The 20504-nt window shown below is 47.7% G+C and overlaps 2 protein-coding genes and 4 non-coding genes across 7 annotated transcripts; 3 read left to right on the top strand and 3 right to left on the bottom strand.

The window, feature by feature from the left end:
- Nucleotides 1-1369: 1369 nt before the first annotated feature.
- BORCS6 (BLOC-1 related complex subunit 6) lies at nucleotides 1370-3435 on the top strand. Its single transcript, XM_066264205.1, has one exon. It carries the CDS (start codon nucleotides 1704-1706, stop codon nucleotides 2751-2753), a length of 1050 nt encoding a protein of 349 aa, XP_066120302.1. The 5' UTR covers nucleotides 1370-1703; the 3' UTR covers nucleotides 2754-3435.
- An 867-nt stretch (nucleotides 3436-4302) lies between these two features.
- Nucleotides 4303-4376, bottom strand: TRNAI-AAU (transfer RNA isoleucine (anticodon AAU)). Its single transcript has one exon. It is a non-coding gene; the product is annotated as a tRNA-Ile (tRNA).
- A 385-nt stretch (nucleotides 4377-4761) lies between these two features.
- Nucleotides 4762-4835, bottom strand: TRNAT-AGU (transfer RNA threonine (anticodon AGU)). The gene has a single exon. It is a non-coding gene; the product is annotated as a tRNA-Thr (tRNA).
- A 738-nt stretch (nucleotides 4836-5573) lies between these two features.
- On the bottom strand, nucleotides 5574-5645 carry TRNAW-CCA (transfer RNA tryptophan (anticodon CCA)). Its single transcript has one exon. It is a non-coding gene; the product is annotated as a tRNA-Trp (tRNA).
- A 5554-nt stretch (nucleotides 5646-11199) lies between these two features.
- Nucleotides 11200-15715, top strand: TMEM107 (transmembrane protein 107). 2 transcript variants are annotated; one of them, XM_066264204.1, is made up of 5 exons: nucleotides 11200-11513; nucleotides 11638-11705; nucleotides 11807-11907; nucleotides 12628-12703; nucleotides 12952-15715. In XM_066264204.1, the coding sequence occupies exons 1-5, from the start codon at nucleotides 11427-11429 to the stop codon at nucleotides 13019-13021; spliced, it is 402 nt and encodes a 133-aa protein (XP_066120301.1). In that variant the 5' UTR covers nucleotides 11200-11426; the 3' UTR covers nucleotides 13022-15715. The 2 variants fall into 2 exon arrangements, with proteins under 2 accessions (XP_066120301.1, XP_066120299.1); XM_066264202.1 differs by having other exon boundaries at nucleotides 11202-11513; nucleotides 12628-12724.
- Nucleotides 13574-13709, top strand: LOC136327414 (U8 small nucleolar RNA). The gene has a single exon (XR_010729636.1). It is a non-coding gene; the product is annotated as a U8 small nucleolar RNA (small nucleolar RNA).
- Nucleotides 15716-20504: the final 4789 nt, after the last annotated feature.

Genomic DNA, 20504 nt, shown 5'->3' with positions numbered 1-20504 from the left:
GGTCAGGCATCCAATTTTAAATCTCCAGGAGGCTCAGTGGATAGACCATCAGCTTAGTGTGTGGACATACCAGGTTCAATTCCTGGTTATGGCGCACAGGAGAAGCAACCATTGGCTTCTCTCTCTCCCCCTCTCCCAGTCAGTGATTCTGTTGATTCAAGCATTGACCCCAGACGCGGGTTGCCAGGTGAATCCCGGGTATGCAGGAGTCTGTCTCACTATCTCCCCTCCTCTCACTTAAAAAATAAAAGAAATAAGATTTGAAAAATAAGAACATTAACACTTAAGGTTGGAATAGACTCTGGGTGCAAGTGATAAAAACACATGTTGAATGAGTTCAAGCCAAAAGAGGGATTAATGATGTGGAATCATTTTCTTTTTTTTAATATATTGATTTTAGGGAGAGAGAGAGACATCGTTTTGTTTCCATTTGTTTATGCATTTATTGGTTGAATCTTGTATATACTCTGACGGGATCAAACCCACAACCTTGGGGTATCAGGAGGAGGCTCTAACCAACTAAGCCATCTGTCCAGGGCCTCATTTTCTTAAATATTTATTGAGCACCTACTATACACCAAACACTGTTCTGAGCACTTGGGATACAGAAGAGCACAACGCAGACAAAGCGCCTTACCCTCCTGGAGTTTACATGAGCAAGTAAGCAAAATATATAGTATGTCAGGTGGTAATGAATGCTACAGAGAAAAGGCAGGGAGGGAAGACGGGATTGTTGGGAAAGTGGTAAAATTTTAAACAGGATGAGGAGAAGTCTCACTGAAAAGATAACATTTAAATAAGAACCTGGAGGAGAGAAAGAAAGGAGAAATATTCAAGTTGAAAATTTTTCTTGGTAGACTCAGCTTCAAAAGGAAAAAAAAGTCTAGAGCAAGTGTAAATCCCTGAGGTCCCGCAGAGGAACAGTGAGGAGGTTTGTGTGGCTCCAAGAGGACCAGGAAGGGGACGAGAAAGAAGAGATGAGGTCAGAATGGTACCAGGGCTCTGATCTTCATGTGGAGACATTCACTTACTTAATATTTTACCTAGTGGGAAAATAACGTATCATCCTACAAGGGAAGAGACTCTGTAGGGGGTAAGAGAAAACAGCGTGGCAAAAGCCCAGGAAAGCCCTTACAGCCGCTTCGCCGTCCAGCGCTAGTCGCTCTGGGTAGTTCATCTGCTAGTTCTGTGGGCCCAGGATAACGGTACGAACCATTCATGTTCTGCTGAAGATTGTTTTCATCCTTCCTGCTCAAGTAGGTGCGGTTCAATCCCGATGGTCCAAGTAGGAGATACTGTTTCGGTCTCAGGTCTGATCCTGCCGCGGTGTGGTTGCTAAGCAACAATTGTGGGCGTGACCATTGCGGGAGGAAAAAGTCTCAGCCCGGCCCCTGGAGGACTGGTATTTCAGAACCTTCGTCTTTAAGATCCGCCCCCTCAACTTTTCGAAAGGGCGGAACGAGGAGAGCAGCTGTCACCCTCTTATCTCCACCCCGCTGGCTCTCACTTGTGTCCGGCTGTTCAATAACAGCTCTTCTTCCGGGACTTCCTGGTCGCCGTGGCCAATCAGAGTGTTGCTCCCGTCCTTCCCATTGTCAGCCCGCAGCCCTTCAGCGTGCCTCTACCAACGCCCCTTAAAGGCGCCGCCGACGCCTCCCGAGCCGGGGAGAACCAATTCCTCGGTTCCTGCCCCCAACTGCAGTATGGAGTCGTTCCCGGGGCAGCCTGGGCCCGAGGCAGACCTTCTAGCTTTGGGGGGACAGCAAGCCGCGATCTTCGGCGGCGGGCCGGGCAGAACGCCCTCTGGTCCGCCCTCAGGCTTCCGGGTGTCGGGGGAGGAAAAGGCCGAGAACGTTGGAGGCTCGAGCCGCCACCCCAGGGCGTCTCCGAAGACTTCGAGTTGCAGCGTCGTCCACTGGCCGGAACGGGAGGCTCCGGAGAACGAGCCCAGCGGCGCAGTGACGCCGAGTGGACCGGCGAGCCGCCAGGGGGCGCCGAGTCCCGAGCACGACCCTTCTCTACGAGAGGACCCTGAGCCACCAGAGGACAAGCCTGCATCCGAAAGTGTCTGCCGTCGGGGGAGCCCGGGAGACGGCGGTATGGATGTTGAGCTGGAGGAGGAAGACAGCGAGGGGGTGGCCGGCAGGGCTGGCAGGTCGTTCTCCAGCCGCCTTCAGGACAGCCGCAGCCTAGACGGGCTGAGCGGGGCGTGCGGCGGCTCCGGGTCCGCGGGGGGTGCGGAGTCTTGCGCGGGCGGCGGGCGTCGCGCCACCATCTCCAGCCCTCTAGAGCTGGAGGGCACGGTGAGCCGCCACGGCGACCTCACCCACTTTGTCGCCAACAATCTGCAACTCAAGATCCGTCTGAGCAGCACCTCTCAACCCCCGCCCCCTGCGCCTGCGCCGCCCTGTTCAGAGTCCTTATCCACTCCGGCCATCCCTCCCATCGACCCTGACGTGCTGCGGGACTTGGAGCGGCTGAGTCGGGAGCTGGGCGGCAGAGTGGACCGTCTGCTTCGCGGGTTGGGCGGCGCGGTGCAGGAGCTGACAGCACTGAGCGTGGGTTGCATTCAGACCTATCGCGACGCCGTGGACTCCCTAGGCGAAGCCGTGGACATGAGCATCAAGGGGATGTACACCCTGCTCGCGCGCTGTGAAGAGCTGGAGCGGGCTCTGCAGCCGGTGCAGGGGCTGGCGCGCCAAGTCCGGGATATCCGGCGCACCTTAGAGGTGTTGGAGGCTCTGTGCAAGTAACCAGGAGGGCAAGAAAGGCCAGGCCCAGCGGGATCCTAAGGACTCTTCAAGGAGCTCTGGTGGGGAGAACGATATATTGGAGGCTCTTTAAGATGCATTTATTTAGCAGGCCCGTGTCCACTTGATGGGCATTATGCAGGTGTATATGGGGAAGTTCTAGAGGCTTTTCTGGTGGGAGGGGATGATGTGAACATCATTCAGTTAGCCAACTGTAGCTACTTTATTCTCCCCAACTCTCTTCCCTAGCTAGAACACAGTCCCTGGGAACCCAGGCCTTCGGGTCTTGGCTTGGGAGACATTATGACTGCTATATGTGATCAAGAAAGGAGAACAGAGGAAGCCCCTGCTCCCACTGTGGCCACTCGTACTTCAGTGGCTACATCTCAGGTGCCAGGGTCTATGGGAGCTTGAGTGGTTCTTGGCCACACCACGCAGACGAGGACGCGCACCTGCAGATGAATAATCTGCTTCTGCTCGCTGGTGCCCTGCCATCCCGTTTCAGCAGACCAGGGTGGAGCTACAAGGAATGCATTGCATGGTAGAGGGGGTGAGTTGGGAGGGGCCTCACTACTCTCAGGGTTCAGTAGATTGGTTGCTGGTTTTGAAGCCCACCTGTTGTGGAATGTTCTAATGAGTTTTGGCTTTCTGAGTTTTTGTGGAATTAAAGTGCTGCTGCTGCTAAGGCTGAAGCTGTGTCTGTGTGGCATTACAGGGATTGATGAGCCAAAGGAATGGGGCTGTCTTTTTCCTGGAGGGGCCAGTACTACTAGGAGTGACGTGGAGGTCCCAGGCTATATGGGGAAGGATATGATTCCTGCTCTTAGGCAGCAGGTCTGAGGGGAACTGCAGGACACAGATGTGGCCCAGAGATCCAAGAAAAGCAGAAACGGAACCAAGGCGCTCCAGAAGTAAAAGGGAGGGGATTGTCTTCTCAGATCCTAAAGTGGACAGTCATGGACTGGGCTAATTGGCCATCTTGTCTATGGAGAAATACAGGAAAAACTTGTTAGCTCCATTACCATAGTTCACATGCACTGATCAGTGCCACGTGTATGGTTTGAGACAATCTTTGTTCCACCCTCTGGCATCTGTGGACAGTACACATAGTGAGTTCCTGCAGCCACCATATTATAGTCAGGAGATTTAGAAAGACTTCACAGATAGAGCTCCAATTTCTTGGAACCTTCCTTCTCTCCGTGAAAACACTAGCACTTGGACTGTGTCTCAACACTATTCTCTTTTGTATGTAAAGTTCCGGTGTTGGAATGTTCCTCAAGCTTTCCCCAGCAACAAGAAGTTAACCAGTAAAAACACTTAAAAATTGTTTTTATTTATTAATTTGAAAAAAGAAAGGAGGAGAGAGAGAAACATCTATTTGTTGTTCCACCAATTTAAGCATTCATTGGTTGAGTCTTGTGTTGTGCTCTGACCGGGATCCAACCGTTAACATAGGTGTATCAGGAGCATGCTTTAACCAATTGAGAGCTGATCAGGGCAAAAGAAAAAAAAGGGGAAAAAAACAAATAGAAAACATTAAAACTCTTCCTTGTGGCCCGTACGGGGATCGAACCCGCGACCTTGGCGTTATTAGCACCACGCTCTAACCAACTGAGCTAACCGGCCAACTATGCCTAGGAGGGGGATAAATATAGTATTATGAAGAATTAGCATTACTGATAACTGTCTAGGAAAGATTTTAAATGGGTATAATTATTTGGGAGAAATGAACAGGATGCGAAGAGTGAATTACCAAGCATTTCGGGAAGTAACGGCTAAGACACAACACAGACAAACATAGATGCTACGACTGCGGTGCTTGGCAGCAGGCCAAAGCGCAAATAAGGAGCTCAAGACTGACCATTTTTAAGTCGTGCTCAGGAACCCAAATCGAAATGGAAAACTGCTTGCTCGGAGAGAGGATGGATATAAGGGAAATTCGATAAGGATGGATACCCCAAAACTCAGACTCTTCTAGCACTGTCTTAGCAAAAGACACACAAACTCACATAGGCACCGCTGGGATTCGAACCCAGGATCTCCTGTTTACTAGACAGGCGCTTTAACCAACTAAGCCACGGCGCCTCACGCCAGAAGCGTAGGAACCTCTTTTCTTGGCCAGGTCAGCTCCATGGCAAGTGAGTTAATATCCGGTATCATTTTATAAGCAACCTTCCCCTATTCTTATGAAAAATTCGACTGCTAACAAGAGAAAGTGGAGAAGTGACATGTAAATTGAATGTAGGCAGACGGAAGGTAACGAGAAATTCTTACTTTTGAATTACAAAAATTGGCATAAACAATGAGAACTACAACCCAACGAAGACGGGACTTGAACCCACTCGTGCATAGCACAACGGATTAGCAGTCCATCGCCTTAACCACTTAGCCACACCACCCACAGATGCTGCTTCTGGGGCGTCTCTCTAAGGTCTGAATTCTTATTTATTTCTCAATCAAGAATTGTTCACCCAGGTCGCGGAGGGATTTCATCCTTGAGATCCTGCCCTGCTCGGTGGAAACGGTACGCGGGGCGTTGAACTAACCCAGCGACATTCTCGCTTGCGCGAGCGCGCGACTCGCTGGGTTGAGCGAACCGGACCACGCGCCAGTCCTCGGGAACGCCGTATTGAGCTTCGATTTACAGCTACTGACCCTGCAGCACAAACCACCGCGAGACTGTTGGGGACCGGGCCGGACTGCACGGGATTTCCCGCCGGGAGCCCTCTCCTTCCGGCACTTACAAGATGCTTTCCCAGCGTGGGCAGTGAGGCTCGAACGCAACGGAAAATTATAGATATTTTTTTAAAATAGGAGAAAACGTGACCCCGACGTGATTTGAACACGCAACCTTCTGATCTGGAGTCAGACGCGCTACCGTTGCGCCACGAGGTCGACCGGCCGTCGCCGTGGTCCAGTTTCCTCATAACCACTTGAGAGCTTGGTTTGCAGCCTGCCAAAGTCTCAGTGATTGAGGAGCGAGGGCCTAGGGTTTACCTGAACTCGCGACGTGGTGCTTGCGCCCGCTCATTCATCCTGTGGGACGAGCACGGCACACCGACCCAGCAGAGGCTCTGCGGGCTCGGGCTCAACGGTCCCTCCGACCCCTCCCCCGGCGTCCTGCGGTCGAGCAGTCGGCCCCGAGCTAGTGACCTGCAAGAAGCGGAGCTCCCAGCCCAGCAGGGACGCACCTGCGCAGAAACGGACACCAGACCCAGAGTGCTAGAGCCACGCCGGAGCCCGGGGTCCCTGAAGCGGTGACATCAGCTGCTCCAGCAATGCGTCTCGGCCCCGGCCGCACGTTAACAGTCGCTTGCCTCCCAGATAGTCACACAGAAAAGCCTCAGATTCAGAGGGTCTGACTTAAACATCCAAGGTAGAACTCCGACATCGGTAATTTTGCCACTTCTTATCATTCTGACAGATAATTTACACAATGAAATACATAAGTCTGAAGTGATGAATTTTGACAAATGCACCCCAGAACCTTTTCAAGACATAGAACATTCCTTTCACCCCAGGCTGTTCTTTCCTGTCACTTCCCCAAGCAATCCCTGCTTCTCTCTTCTAGGGGCAACCACTGTTCTGATTTTGATCACAATAAACATCAGTCTTTTTTTTTTTTTTAAGTCCTCAGGTGAGATACAGCTGGGAACCTCTAAAGAGGGACCCCCATTTGCTTCTTGAAGGATGAGAAAAGTTCAACAGGCTGATATGACAAAAGAGGCCATGCTGGATCTCAGTTCCCTTCCAAGCCAAACGTCTGCACGTTCTGCGCAGTGGCCCTGGGGAAAGTTATCAAGGACTACAAAGATGTCACAGACTATTATTTGGGCCTCATCTTAAATGACCCAGGCAACATCTTTAAGAGCCTTTTCCTCCCTTGGTTGTCTTGACACTCATCTGCTGACATTCCCTTGGCTCTTACTCCCCACCCCGTCTCTTTTTCTCTTTTTCCTCAGTTGTCTTCTCTCCTAGCACACCTTCCCTGGACTCAGCCATCACCTGTGTGCTGAGGGCCCCAACCTCTGGATTCAGATGGCCAGTGCCTGCTGGATAGCTCCATTTGACCTTGTCATCCTTACTTTCCAGTCCTTCTGCATTCCCAGCAAGTGGCCTTGACCCTTCCTTCTCTCTCACTTCCCACTCCCAGTCACCAAGTCGTGTCAACTCCATTTCCTTTGTAATTCTCCTGTCAGCCTTCACACCCCATTCCCATCGCCATCCCCTCAGTCTCTCTCTGTGAATTATTGTAATAGACCCTTTGATGGTCTGCCTCCAAAAGAGTCGAAGAGAATCACCTTTTAAAAACGGACACATGATCCCATGACGCCACGGCTTAAAATTGGGATTAAGTCCTAATTTATTGGGTGGGCCCCCAGGACCAAGAGATTCTTAGGCACGTATGCTCTGGGGCCAGGTTGCCAGAGTTCATATGCAAACTTTTGTTACTTTCTAGTTGTGCAACTTGGGCTAGTTATTGAATCTCCCTGTGTCTCAATGTCCCCATCTGTAAAATAGTAAAGGTTATAATACCATTAGTTTACTACAAATAGAGTGCTCAGACCCTGATGGTAATTATCACACAATTATTATGGTTGTCATTATTTTTAATATTCTTGCTTGATTCTTCAGCTACTGCCTTCTCATCTCCTATGTGACAACCCTGCCGATTCATTTACAACTGTCTACACTCACCTTGGTCCCAAATGTCTCTGTGCCTCTGTCCCTGGAAGTACTGCTTGATGGTCTTCCCAATCCTTATACCAGCTTGTTTCTTACGTACCCCTCAAGACTCAATTCAGAAGCTCTCTCCTCCCCACTTTTCCCCCCAACTGGGGTAAGAGGCCTTTCCTGTTTCTCCCCCCAAGATAACACTTAGAATACTATCTTTCCGTTGTTTCCTTGGTTATTCAGAAGTAGAAAATATGTATTCCTAGTACACAGTACAGGAATACAGTGCATATTCAATAAGTATGTGTGAAATTTAGGGATAGCTTGAGTAAAGCACTATAGTTATAGTGGGCAAGAGCCTGGCTTATTGAAGAAGGAGACATGTCTGGGTAGGTAAGAAGTAAGGGATGGGGTGAAAATTTTTGCTAGAAAGGGAAGTTGGGCCAATGAACATGGTACCAGGGAACGTGGACTTGATCTCTAGGCTCAGAGAGGTTCTACAGCAGGTGTGAAGTACGATCAGTCCAGTGTCACCATTCATAGTACTCTCTGATATTTAAATCTCCTCCATTCATCCAACCAGTTTCCAAACTTTAGACACCAATAAGTTATTCTTTCCAGAGCTGCATTGCTCAATATTGTAGCCACTAGGTGGGTATTCAATATGGGGCTATTTAAATTTATTTATTTATTATTTTATTTATTCATTTTAGAGAGGAGAGGGAGAGACAGAGAGAGGAGAGACAGAGAGAGAGAAGTAGGGGAGGAGCTGGAAGCATCAACTCCCATATGTGCCTTGACCAGGCAAGCCCAGGGTTTCGAACCGGCGACCTCAGCATTTCCAAGTCGACGCTTTATCCATTGCACCACCACAGGCCAGGCTCAATATGGGGCTATTTAAATTAAATTAAATTAAATTTTTAATTTTATTTATTTATTTTTTCTGAAGTTGGAAACGGGGAGGCAGTCAGACTCTCGCATGCGCCCGACCGGGATCCACCCGGCACGCCCACCAGGGGGCGATGCTCTGCCCATCTGGGGCGTCGCTCTGTTGCAACCAGAGCCATTCTAGCACCTGAGGCAGAAGCCCCAGAGCCATCCTCAGCACATGGGCCAACTTTGCTCCAATGGAGCCTTGGCTGTGGGAGGGGAAGAGAGAGACAGAGAGGAAGGAGAGGGGGAGGGGTGGAGAAGCAGATGGGTGTTTCTCCTGTGTGCCCTGGCTGGGAATCGAACCTGGGACTCCTGCACACCAGGCCGACGCTCTACCACTGAGCCAACCGGCCAGGGCCATTAAATTAAATTTTTAAAATTCAGTTCCTTCTCACTAGCCACATTTCAGGTGTTCAACAGCCACATGGAGCTAGCTGGCTTTCCTACTGGGCAGAGACAATATGAAATATTTCCATCACCATAGGAAGTTCTGCTGGATAGCACCGATTCAGAGACAGAGATGGTGGCCTGAGGCCTGTGTGCTGCTGTCATCAGGGTGAGTGAAGGACAACCAGTAACTGCAGTACCTCCTATGACCACAGGCTGGCTCCAAAACTCAACGTTTTTAAGAAGCTTCTCTTAGGACAGGCTTCTGTAAACCAAGGTCATGGAAAATGACAAGACAGACCTAAATGCCTGCTGGCTGTTCATTAATTCACAATGTGAAATGTCACTACCCAGTTCTTACTATCTAGTAGGAATAGTGTGTGTGTGTGTGTGTGTGTGTGTGTGTTGATATATATGCAGTATATTTGAGATTATCCCAAACTTCCAGCTGCTGGAGCCCAAAATCTGTCATCCCTCCCTTTTTCTCACCAACCAACAACCCCATGTTCAGGCCTTCTTATCTTCTTGATTTCTTCCACTTTATTCTACCTTCTTTTTTTTAATATCTGATTTTTATTCATTTTAGAAAGGAGATAGAGAGGTAGGGGGGAAGAGCAGGAAGCATCAACTCCCATATGTGCCTTGACCAGGCAAGCCGGGGGTTTCAAGCTGGCGACCTCAGCGTTCCAGGTCGATGTTTTATCCACTGCACCACCACAGGTCAGGCTATTCTACCTTCTTGACCCCACTCTTCTCCAATCTCATTCAATCTCATCCTGTCTTTCCTGATAACTCTGTGGCTTCTTCACTAGCCTTTTGCTTAAAATCTTCTTAAATCCATCCTCCATGTTGCAACCAAAGTCCTCTTTTAGGACACAAATTTTACCATGTCCCTCCCTGTGGCTGCAAGACCAGACATGATCTGACCCATCCCACCTCACCCTGATCTTTTCTTTCCCTTAGACACACGAACTTCTATTCTGTTCAACAAACTGGGCTTGTTCCCACCTAAAGACTTGCACTTGCTGCTCCTCCACCAGATATTTACACAGCTGACTCCTTATCATTCTCTTTGTTTCAGGGACCTCACTTTGCAAAAGCTGGTCTCTGTCTTTCCTCACTTTCATACTATGACAGTGCTTCCTTCATCCCTGAACAAATTGATAAACTGTCACTGGAGGAACTTGGCTCTGAGGAACAACCCCATGTTCAGGCCTTCCAAGAGAAAAGTCATGTAAGTTACAGAGGGAAGAAAAGCACAAGGAGCCCTTCAGTTGGTCCTTGCATCTTGCTTGGGCTAAGAATGTTTCTGTGCTTGCTGTACTGTAATTCCCATGTTGGAGAGTATATGAAGCTCACCTGTCACTGTACTTTAGGTGCCATCATTGTCATTCTGAGAGTCTCATGGTGATGGTTACCTCAAGGGAAAGACGCAATTGGGTCCACCTGACTTGATGAGTTTGCCTGTCCCACCCAAGATGGAAGAGGTTTGGTTGGGGAGAAGAGATATAAACCATATGCTCCTAAATGTCCTTGATTAGGGAAGATAAAATCGTAATGATTTTATTAGCAGGCTGTTAATTGCTCCGCCTTGTTTAACTATTTTTAACTGTTTCCCTCATTCCACTTGCCAGGGAATTTTCCTAACTTCTTAACCTGCCTCATCCACACCTCAAAGAGCTAAGGAAATCGGAGTAGAGTCTGCGTCATTAACTGCTCTTTGCCTCGGGAGGGATGCGGGTACTATTTCCTTCCTCCACTCCCCGCCTTTCTGGCTGAGTCTACTTTCTTCCCAAAACATGCCTCTCTTCCACATCCTAGTTCAAGAAAACTAGCCATTTTCTGCACTCTGTAAATCCATCACCAAACTGAGCAAAGTTGTCTGGAGAGTAAGGTGGGGGGCGATCCGAATAAAGATCAGTTTAGGTCTGGGGTCCTTGCACAACCTGGGGCTCCGTGAAAATAAGCGACAACTGGACAATCCAGGGACATCAACCTCTCTAACGTCAGTTCCCTTCGTCTCCTCTGGCCAGGGCAGTAGAAAGCCAGAGGGATACGGAGGAGTGACAGGGAGAGAGCGTCCATGCCTTGGGCACTGCGATTCCCTAACCCGCGTGGCGGTGAGAGCGGTCTGCAGCGAGTAGCTCTTACGCGGAGGATCCTCCTGGGCAATGCAGTGGGTACTAGGGGCCGAGCCGCTCCCTGCGTGGGCAACACGAAGAGATGTCCCCGGATAGGTTCGGACCGGTTTCTGTTCTCCTCGGGCCCCGCATGGGCAGACTCGGCGGTGCAGGGCCGCGTCGCACTGCGCAGTCACAAGTCGCTCCGCTGCGCGAGGGGACATGGCCCGCGGTGGGCCACCTGCCAAAGCCTCCCCCTGCGGAACCCATCTCTGCGATTTCCCAGAGGCTCAGAGCGACTGCATGTTTTACTGCCTCGCGAGATTTTCAAAGATCCGGGTCCGGCGTGCTCGTGTACGCTGTTGCCAAGGCAATTGGGCGGTGCCAGCGGCGGCGGGAAGAAAGCTAGGGATTTTTGCAAGCTAGCCTTGGAGACTTAACGAAAGAAAGCTGGGGATTTTTGCAACCTAGCCTTGTTGACTTGACGAAGTGGCCATCCCTGAACTTATAGCTGTAGAGACCACAGCCTCTCTTCCAGGCGGTGCGCCTGCCTCTGAGGGCCATGGGCCGGATCTCAACGCTCGTGCCCTCTCGTTTCCTGACGCTCCTGGCGCATCTGGTGGTCGTCATCACCTTATTCTGGTCCCGGGTAAGACCCACAGCCACCCTCCGCCCGCCCCCATTCCCACTTCAGTGGTCCCAGCCCAATCCCGCTCATTCCCCAGGCCCTGACCTAGTCGGGTCCTCCCACCCTCTTGCTCTTTGCTCTCTAGGACAGCAACATCCAGGCCTGTCTGCCTCTCACGTTCACCCCCGAGGAGTATGAGAAGCAGGACGTTCAGTGAGCACTGGGGCGCGGTAGTCAGAATTAAATAATAGTGGGAGTGGAGGGGTCTTAGAAGAAATCCAGAAAGCTTTAGCCAACTCCCTTCTTCTCTGCAGGTTGGTGGTAGCGCTCTCTGTCACCCTGGGCCTCTTTGCAGTGGAGCTGGCCGGCTTCTTCTCAGGAGTTTCTATGTTCAACAGTACCCAGAGTCTCATCTGTATCCTTTCTGCCTGGGCACCTTTCCCATAGGGCTTGTTTCCTGCACGACTCCTCTCTACCACCTAACTAGCACTTGGGACACAATAGCGTCTGCCCTTGCAGGCAGGCAGTCTCTCCAGTTGAGAGATCTTAGGCAATACAGGTTAATACAACCTGCTATCACTTGTTAAGCTTCTGCTGTACACCCTGCACTGAAGATTTCCCAAATGGAATGAAACAGTTTTCCACCTTGAGCAGGCAGACTCTGTAATTCAGTGTGATAAGCACTATGCTATAGGAGTGTGTGAAAATATAAAGCACTATGGGAACTCAGCAGAGACAGAGGAAGTGAGGAAAATGGATCAGGGAAGGCTCTTGACAATTGAATTGTGGACCCAGAGGACAAGGGTGCTGGAGGCTGATTCCAGCAGAATGTATCAAGTCCTTGTGTGGTCTGGGGTAGGTGGGGAGCCTATTCTTACTTTATCCGAAGGGTCCAGGCTGTATTCTAGATATGGGATGGAGTTAGCCGGGGGTCCCAGCTGTGCAGGCTCAGCTCTGGCCTGTACTCACATGGCTATCCTAAAACTCAGAAGGCAGAGCTGCTGGCCCTTATCTTTTCAATTGTCCGTGAAGCAAGAAATGGACCTGAATTCAAGTGCCAGCTCCACCACTGGCCTTTTCTGGCCCGTCACTACCAATTAATCCAGACTTTCCTTGACTCACGTGTGTTCCCAAGCCATCGGGGCTCACTGCAGTGCATCTGTGGCCTTATCCTTTTTCATACTTGAGCGGTGGGAGTGCACCGTGTACTGGTACATTTTTGTCTTCTGCAGGTACAGTAGTACCCAATATTTGGGAGTGGGGGAGGAAGGGTTACTCTTAATCTGAGCGTTTCCCCCACCCAGCCCTTGACTCCACCTGTGAGTTACCAGATCCGCTCCAGCTCTTGTAGTCTCTTGAAGCCCCCACTCCACCTATACTTTGGCAGTGGGGTCTCCGGTTTGGGGATTTAGGTATTTTTATTGGAGGGGGCCCTAAACTCACCACCTACCTTCCACAGTGCCCTCCCAGCTGTCACTGAAATGGCATTATTTATCAGCGTCTTTGGGATGAAAAAGAAACCTTTCTGATTACCTTCATGGGAGCATAGGAAGAAAGGTTGAAGGATCAAAGGACTGTTCCCGTTACTGGAAGGAGGAAGCTCCCCTCCCCCCAAATGCATTCAGTGGAAGATTTTAGTATTAATTATCTGTCGAGTTTGGGATTATCAGAGGTCTATTTAGTGCTTTATAATGAAATCTATTTTAGGGTAACATCAGAACTACTAGAGAAACAGAAAGCTGTTTTCCAGCCTTACAGTCTGTAAGATAATATGTATTGCTCTTATTTTGGTTATTACGGTAGCTGTCTTTCGGAAGCGAGTGGGCGGAGACATGTAAATAAGGTGTTGCTAAATTAGGCCTGCAAGCTCGTGAGTGGAGCATTCTGGGAGGAAATAGTTTATCCCTTTTGGCAGCCAAATGGAAATACATATATATTGAAAAATATGCAAGTAAAGGTAGCTACTACAAAAGCAAGATTCTAAATATTTTTAAGTGGCCTAGGCTAACGTGTTATTTACTCACCCTACTTTATAGCGGAATCTTTTTCTTGAAGTTCGGAATACCAAAAACTGCTGCCTATCGTCAGGTAGGATAATCCTTACCTGTTCCTCCTTTGGGAGGACAGATTAGAATATGATGATTGGAGATCGCATGATTCGTGATTAACGTTTCTGCGTGATCAGGGCTTGCAACACCCTGGTTGCTCCTTTCTGATTCTTCCTGACGATCATTTCCTTTTTCTTTCCTTTAGATGTGTGAGTAAACTGTTTCTGTAGGGTTGTAACAGTAGTGTTTTTTTTGTTCGTTTTGTTTTGAAGTTTTTTAATTTAGGGACTTCATGGAAATAAGTGGGTTTCCCCTTTCAGCTGATTTAGCGGGGGGGGGGGGGATCTTATATCTTTCCTGGAAATACAGAATTATATGGACAGTTAGATCTAAGCTCTACGTTTTAGTTATCCTCCCCCCCACACACACCTAGTCCTTTTATTTCAAAGGTTTGTGGTAGGTGAGCTGAGAACAATATTGTATATCTTGGGTTTTTCTACAAAATGGCCATTAATGGTCATTCTTGGTATCACAGATGGTCTATATCAGGGGTAGTCAACCTTTTTATACCTACCGCCCACTGTTGTATCTCTGTTAGTAGTAAAATTTTCTAACCGCCCACTGGTTTCCACAGTAACCGTGATTTATAAAGTAGGGAAGTAACTTTATAAAATTTATAAAGCAGAGTTACAGCAACTTAAAGCATATAATAATACTTACTTACCAAGTACTTTATGTTGGATTTTCGCTAAATTTGGCAGAATAAATCTTTATAAAACAACTTACTATAGTTAAATCTATCTTTTTATTTATACTTTGGTTGCTCCACTGCCGCCCACCATGAAAGCGGGAATGCCCACTAGTGGGCGGTATGGACCAGGTCTATATTGTCAAACCTATCTCACTATGGCAAGAAAGGCCACCTCCTCAGGGGGGACTTCCCTGATGGTGGGAGCTCCCACTCAGAAACCTGCCATAAACTACAAATCTAAAATTCTTCCTCCCCACCTCCCCAAGCTGGAAGCGGGGAGGTAGTCAGACAGACTCCCACATGCGCCCTACCGGGATCCACCCGGCATGCCCAGCAGGGGGCGATGCTCTGCCCATCTGAGGTGTCACTCTGTTGCATCCAGAGCCATTCTAGCGCCTGAGGCAGAGGCTACGGAGCCATCCTCAGCGCCTGGGCCATCTTTGCTCCAATGGAGCTTCCGCTGGGCTGCGGAGGGGAAGAGAGAGACAGAGAGGAAGGAGAGGGGGAGGGGTAGAGAAGCAGATGGGCGCTTCTCCTGTGTGCCCTGGCTGGGAATCGAACCCGGGACTCTTCCACGCCAGGCTGATGCTCTACCACTGAGCCAACCGGCCAGGTCCAAATCTAAAATTCTAACTTGTCACAGGTTGGATGTTTTCAGAATCATGTTTACTGGTAATAGTGTATGTTGGGAAGGTGAAACCCAGGCCATTCCAAAAAGGCATCCAAGGAGATGCTTTGTGGTGTTGCCTGACACATATTTAACCTTTCCCTGATCGTGTTTCTTCTCCTGGCAGGCCTTCATCTTAAGCATTCATTCAGTGAATACTTACTGAGCACTTAAATATATGCAATGCACTGTAGTCAGTACTGCAGGAATCAATTTGAATATGACTCATACTCAGCCTCTGCCATCACAGCTATTATGTCTCATACAGACAGAAAAGAAACAATTTCTGTTACTTCTAGAGTAATTTAATAGCAACTTGTGATAAGTGCTACAAAGGAGACTTACACATGTTTTGGAGTATGGATTAATTTGCCAAAACTAGCAGAAGTGGTACTTCTACAGGAACAGTCTGAGTGAGATCCTGGAGTGTGGCTGGAGCAGAGAAGCAGGGGAACAGATTATAAAGAAAGACAAGGAAGGTGGACACTTCTGGCAATGGTTAGAGCAGGGGTCCCCAAACTTTTTACACAGGGGGCCAGTTCACTGTCCCTCAGACTCTTGGAGGGCCAGACTATAAAAAAGAAATATGAACAAATCCCTGTGCACATTGCACACATCTTATTTTAAAGTAAAAAAACAAAATGGGAACAAATACAATATTTTAAATAAAGAACGAGTAAATTTAAATCAACAAACTGACCAGTATTTCAATGGGAACTATGCTCCTCTCACTGACCACCAATGAAAGAGGTGCCCCTTCTGGAAGTGCAGTGGGGGCCGGATAAATGGCCTCAGGGGGCCGCATGTGGCCCGCGGGCCGTAGTTTGGGGACCCCTGGGTTAGAGACTTGATCAGGGAAGCTATATCTCACTGCAGTCTGGTTTCCACCCCCACCCAGGAGTGTGTTCTACCAATCTGTGAAAGCTAACTTTTTGTTTTACAGAAATATTGTAAACCAGTTATTAAATGCAACTATTATAAAAATCAAATATGTAAAGTTACAATTAAATAAATTATATTTAAAAACAGAAGTAATAAGCCTGACTGGTGGTGGCACAGTGGATAGAGTGTCAACCTTGGACTCAGAGGTCCTATGTTCATAAACCCCAAGGTCACCAGATTGAGTGCAGGCTCACCAAGTTGAGCACAGGGTCGCAGGCGTGAGCATGAGATCATCCACATCAGGGGTCCCCAAACTTTTTACACAGGGGGCCAGTTCACTGTCCCTCAGACCGTTGGAGGGCCGGACTATAAAAAAAACTATGGACAAATCCCTATGCATACTGCACATATCGTATTTTAAAGTAAAAAACCAAAATGGGAACAAATACAATATTTAAAATAAAGAACAAGTAAATTTAAATCAACAAACTGACCAGTATTTCCATGGGAACTAGGCTCCTCTCACTGACCACCAATGAAAGAGGTGCCCCTTCCGGAAGTGCGGCGGGGGCCAGATAAATGGCCTCAGGGGGCCGCATGTGGCCCGCAGGCCGTAGTTTGGGGACCCCTGATACACATAATCCCATAGTCACTACCTTGAGCCCAAAGGTTGCTGGCTTGAAGCCCAAGCTTGCTGGCTTAAGCCCAAGGGGTCACTGGCTTGGCTGGAGCCCCTGGTCAAGGCATGTATGAGAAGCAATCAATGAACAACTAAACTGATCAACTATGAGTTGGTGCTTCTCCTTTCTTCCCTGTCTCTCTCTCTATCACTAAAAATAAATAAATAAAAACAATAAATATTACAACTCATTTTACATTTTACTATTACATGCTTTTAAAGTTACTGCATTTTATTTATTTATTTATTTATTTATTGCAGAGACACAGAGAGATGAGAAGCATCAATTCTTTTTTTTTTTTTTTTGTATTTTTCTGAAGTTGGAAACGGGGAGAGACAGTCAGACAGATTCCCACGTGCGCCCAACCGGGATCCACCGGGCACGCCCACCAGGGGGCGACGCTCTGCCCACCAGGGAGTGATGCTCTGTCCCTCCGGGGCGTCGCTCTGTTGCCACCAGAGCCACTCTAGCGCCTGGGGCAGAGGCCAAAGAGCCATCCCCAGCGCCCGGGCCATCTTTGCTCCAATGGAGCCTCGCTGCCTGCCGGAGGGGAAGAGAGAGACAGAGAGGAAGGAGAGGGGGAGGGGTGGAGAAGCAGATGGGCGCTTCTCCTGTGTGCCCTGGCCGGGAATCGAACCCGGGACTTCTGCACGCCAGGCCGATGCTCTACCACTGAGCCAACTGGCCAGGGCCAGAAGCATCAATTCTTTATTGTGGCACCTTAGTTGTTCATTGATTGCTTTGTCATATGTGCCTTGACCCGGGGGCTACAGCACAGCAGGTGACCCCTTGCTCAAGCCAGGAGCCTTGGGCTCAAGCTGGTTAGCCTTGCTCAAAGCAGATGAGCCGGGGCTCAAGCTGGTGACCTTGGGGTTTCGAACCTGCGTCCTCCGCGTCCTAGTCCGACACTCTGTCCACTGCGCCACCACCTGTTCAGGCAGGGTTATTTACATTTATAATATCTGTATGGTAGAGATACTCTAATGTTGTACTACTGTGATCTCTTCCGAATTCATTTAGTGACATCTAATTGATCATTTGAAATTGGCCTTGGTGGGAGTATTTACACCACAGAAATTGGCAAATATGCCTGACTTGTGGTGGCACAGTAGATAAAGCGTTGATCTGGAATGCTGAAGTCGCCAGTTTGAAACCCTAGGCCAGGGGTCCCCAAACTATGGCCCACGGGCCGCATGCGGCCCCCTGAGGCCATTTATCCGGCCCCCGCCACACTTCTGGAAGGGGCACCTCTTTCACTGGTGGTCAGTGAGAGGAGCATAGTTCCCATTGAAATACTGGTCAGTTTGTTGATTTAAACTTACTTGTTCTTTATTTTAAATATTGTATTTGTTCCCGTTTTGTTTTTTTACTTTAAAATAAGATATGTGCAGTGTGCATAGGGATTTGTTCATAGTTTTTTTGTTTGTTTGTTTGTTTTTAATTTTAAATTTTTTTTTTATTTGTTTATTTTTTTTACAGAGACAGAGAGTGAGTCAGAGAGAGGGATAGACAGGGACAGACAGACAGGAGTGGAGAGAGATGAGAAGCATCAATTATTAGTTTTTCGTTGCACATTGCGACACGTTAGTTGTTCATTGATTGCTTTCTCATATGTGCCTTGACCGCGGGCCTTCAGCAGACCGAGTAACCCCTTCCTGGAGCCAGCGACCTTGGGTCCAAGCTGCTGAGCTTTTTGCTCTAACCAGATGAGCCCGCGCTCAAGCTGGCGACCTCGGGGTCTCGAACCTGGGTCCTCTGCATCCCAGTCCAACGCTCTATCCACTGTGCCACCACCTGGTCAGGCTCATAGTTTTTTTTATAGTCTGGCCCTCCAACATCTGAGGGACAGTGAACTGGCCCCCTGTGTGAAAAGTTTGGGGACCTCTGCCCTAGACTTACCTGGTCAAGGCACATATGGGAGTCGATGCTTCCTGCTCCTCTCCCTTTCTCTCTCTCTTTCTCTCCTTTCTCTGAAAAATTAGTAAATAAAATCTAAAAGGAAAAAAAAAGAAATTGGCAAACACAACGTATCAGGCTTTGTTGATTGTGTAGGTTTAAGAAAGCAATGGAGAAATGTTAATAGTGCAGATTCTATTTGGAAGTGTCATGTCTGTAACAGTTGAATTGTGAATAGCACCAAAAATCGGGGAACTATTCTCTTGGATTTGTAAACTATTATCAGATTTGTCCAGTGTTTTTTCATGATTAGATTTTGGACAAGCATACCAAAGAAGTCACTCAAGTCATTGAGGAACCATAAGTTTCAACATATCTTCATTGTTTCACTTTTTGTCTTACTTGAAAATATAAATAAAAATATCAGTCAACATTCATGTTAGAACTACACCTCTGTTTATGAAATCATGGATACACAAGAGGACTTTATTATAAAGAAATTATATATTTTATTATCTGTATATTCTGTTACATAACCTTTACATCAATACAATTTATAATAAACATATTGGATACTTTTTTGGAGAGTTGGCTGTTCAACATTTGCCAGCACACCCTGCCCCTACCATCCCAAGAAACTGCCTATCATCAATGACTCCATTGTTCCTAAAATTAGAGGTCACTTCTTAGACTTTAGCTTGACCTCTTTTCAGCATATAATATGTTGACCACTGTCCTTTTTTGAAAAAGAAATTTCCCCTTGGCTTCTGAAAAGTCCCCTGATTTACCTCCCACTTCCTGCTGCTCCTTCTCAGACTCATCCAGTGAACAGTGGTTGAGGACCCACAGTATGTCAGTCAGTGGGGACATACTCCTGGGTTGTCTCCTTTGCTGCCCCTTAGTTAAATGTTGGTGGCCACTACTCCTTGGATGACTTCATCCACCTCTTTTCAAACACCAGCCAGATGCTGCTGGTTTCCAAGTTTTGGCTGTCTTGTGAGCTCTAGCCCAGGGCAAAGGCTTTGGGGCAAGCTGTGGAGCCAATCCTGGGTTCAAAGTGCAATCTCTACCCTTCTTCACTGTGTGATCAGCAACAGGTAGGTCATTTAACCTCTCTCTGCCTCAATTTCCTCATCCACATTCCAGAAATAGCTATTACAAGCACTTCGACTATTTGTTTCTTCATTGACAACAGAGGCTTTGCCAATAGCATCAAAAATAGGTTTCCATTTTATTGTGAAATTAGTGGCTTGTTAATCAGCATAAGCCAGTCACAAAAAAAGACAAATACTGCTGGGTTGCACTTATAAATGGTACCAAAAGTAGTTAAATTCATAGAAACAGAGGGTAGAATGGGATTTCTAGAGGCCGGGGGAGGGTGGGGAGTTATTGTTTAAGGAGTGCCGAGTTTCAGTTTTGCAAGATGAAGAGAGTTCTGGAGATTGTTTGTACAATAACATGAACGTACTTAACACTACTGTACTGTACACTTAAAAAATAGTTAGGATGGCAAATTCTGTTATATATTTTTACATCAATTATAAAAATAGATAATTTAAGAATATCAGTGGCGCTACCCAACAGAAAATTATTTGGAGCAACCATGACAGATCAAGCAATTCAGTCTCATACTATTCATCACCAGAACGCTGCAGCCCGGTGTAAACAGTTTCAACTTTCTCGGGAAGCAGCATGGCAGATTGGGAAATCCTTTCTAAGAGGTCCTATACTACAATCTGCCCTTTCATTTGGAGTTAACCCTCAAGGACCCCTACCAGGACAACTTTGGCAAATGGATGTTACTCATATACCTTCATTTGGCAAACAATCCTATGACCACGTTACAGTGGATACATATTCTGGATTTATAGTAACCTCTGTCAGAACAGGAGAGGCTGCTAAGCATGTTATAGCTCATTGTCTGTATGCATTGTTCTATTATTGGATTTCCTAAACTGGTTAAACTGACGATGCTCCTGCATATGGAGCAAAAGCATTTACTGTATTTTGTCAAACCTTTCAAATTACGTGTATTTCTTACAATCTTTAAAGTCAAGGTATTATTAAAGTATACCCAGCAAATATTTT

Source organism: Saccopteryx bilineata, chromosome 2 (genome assembly GCF_036850765.1).
Source record: "Saccopteryx bilineata isolate mSacBil1 chromosome 2, mSacBil1_pri_phased_curated, whole genome shotgun sequence".
NCBI classification, from domain to species: Eukaryota; Metazoa; Chordata; class Mammalia; order Chiroptera; family Emballonuridae; genus Saccopteryx; species Saccopteryx bilineata.
The sequence above is the reverse complement of the archived record's forward strand: the minus strand, read 5'-3'. Positions and strand labels throughout refer to the sequence as shown.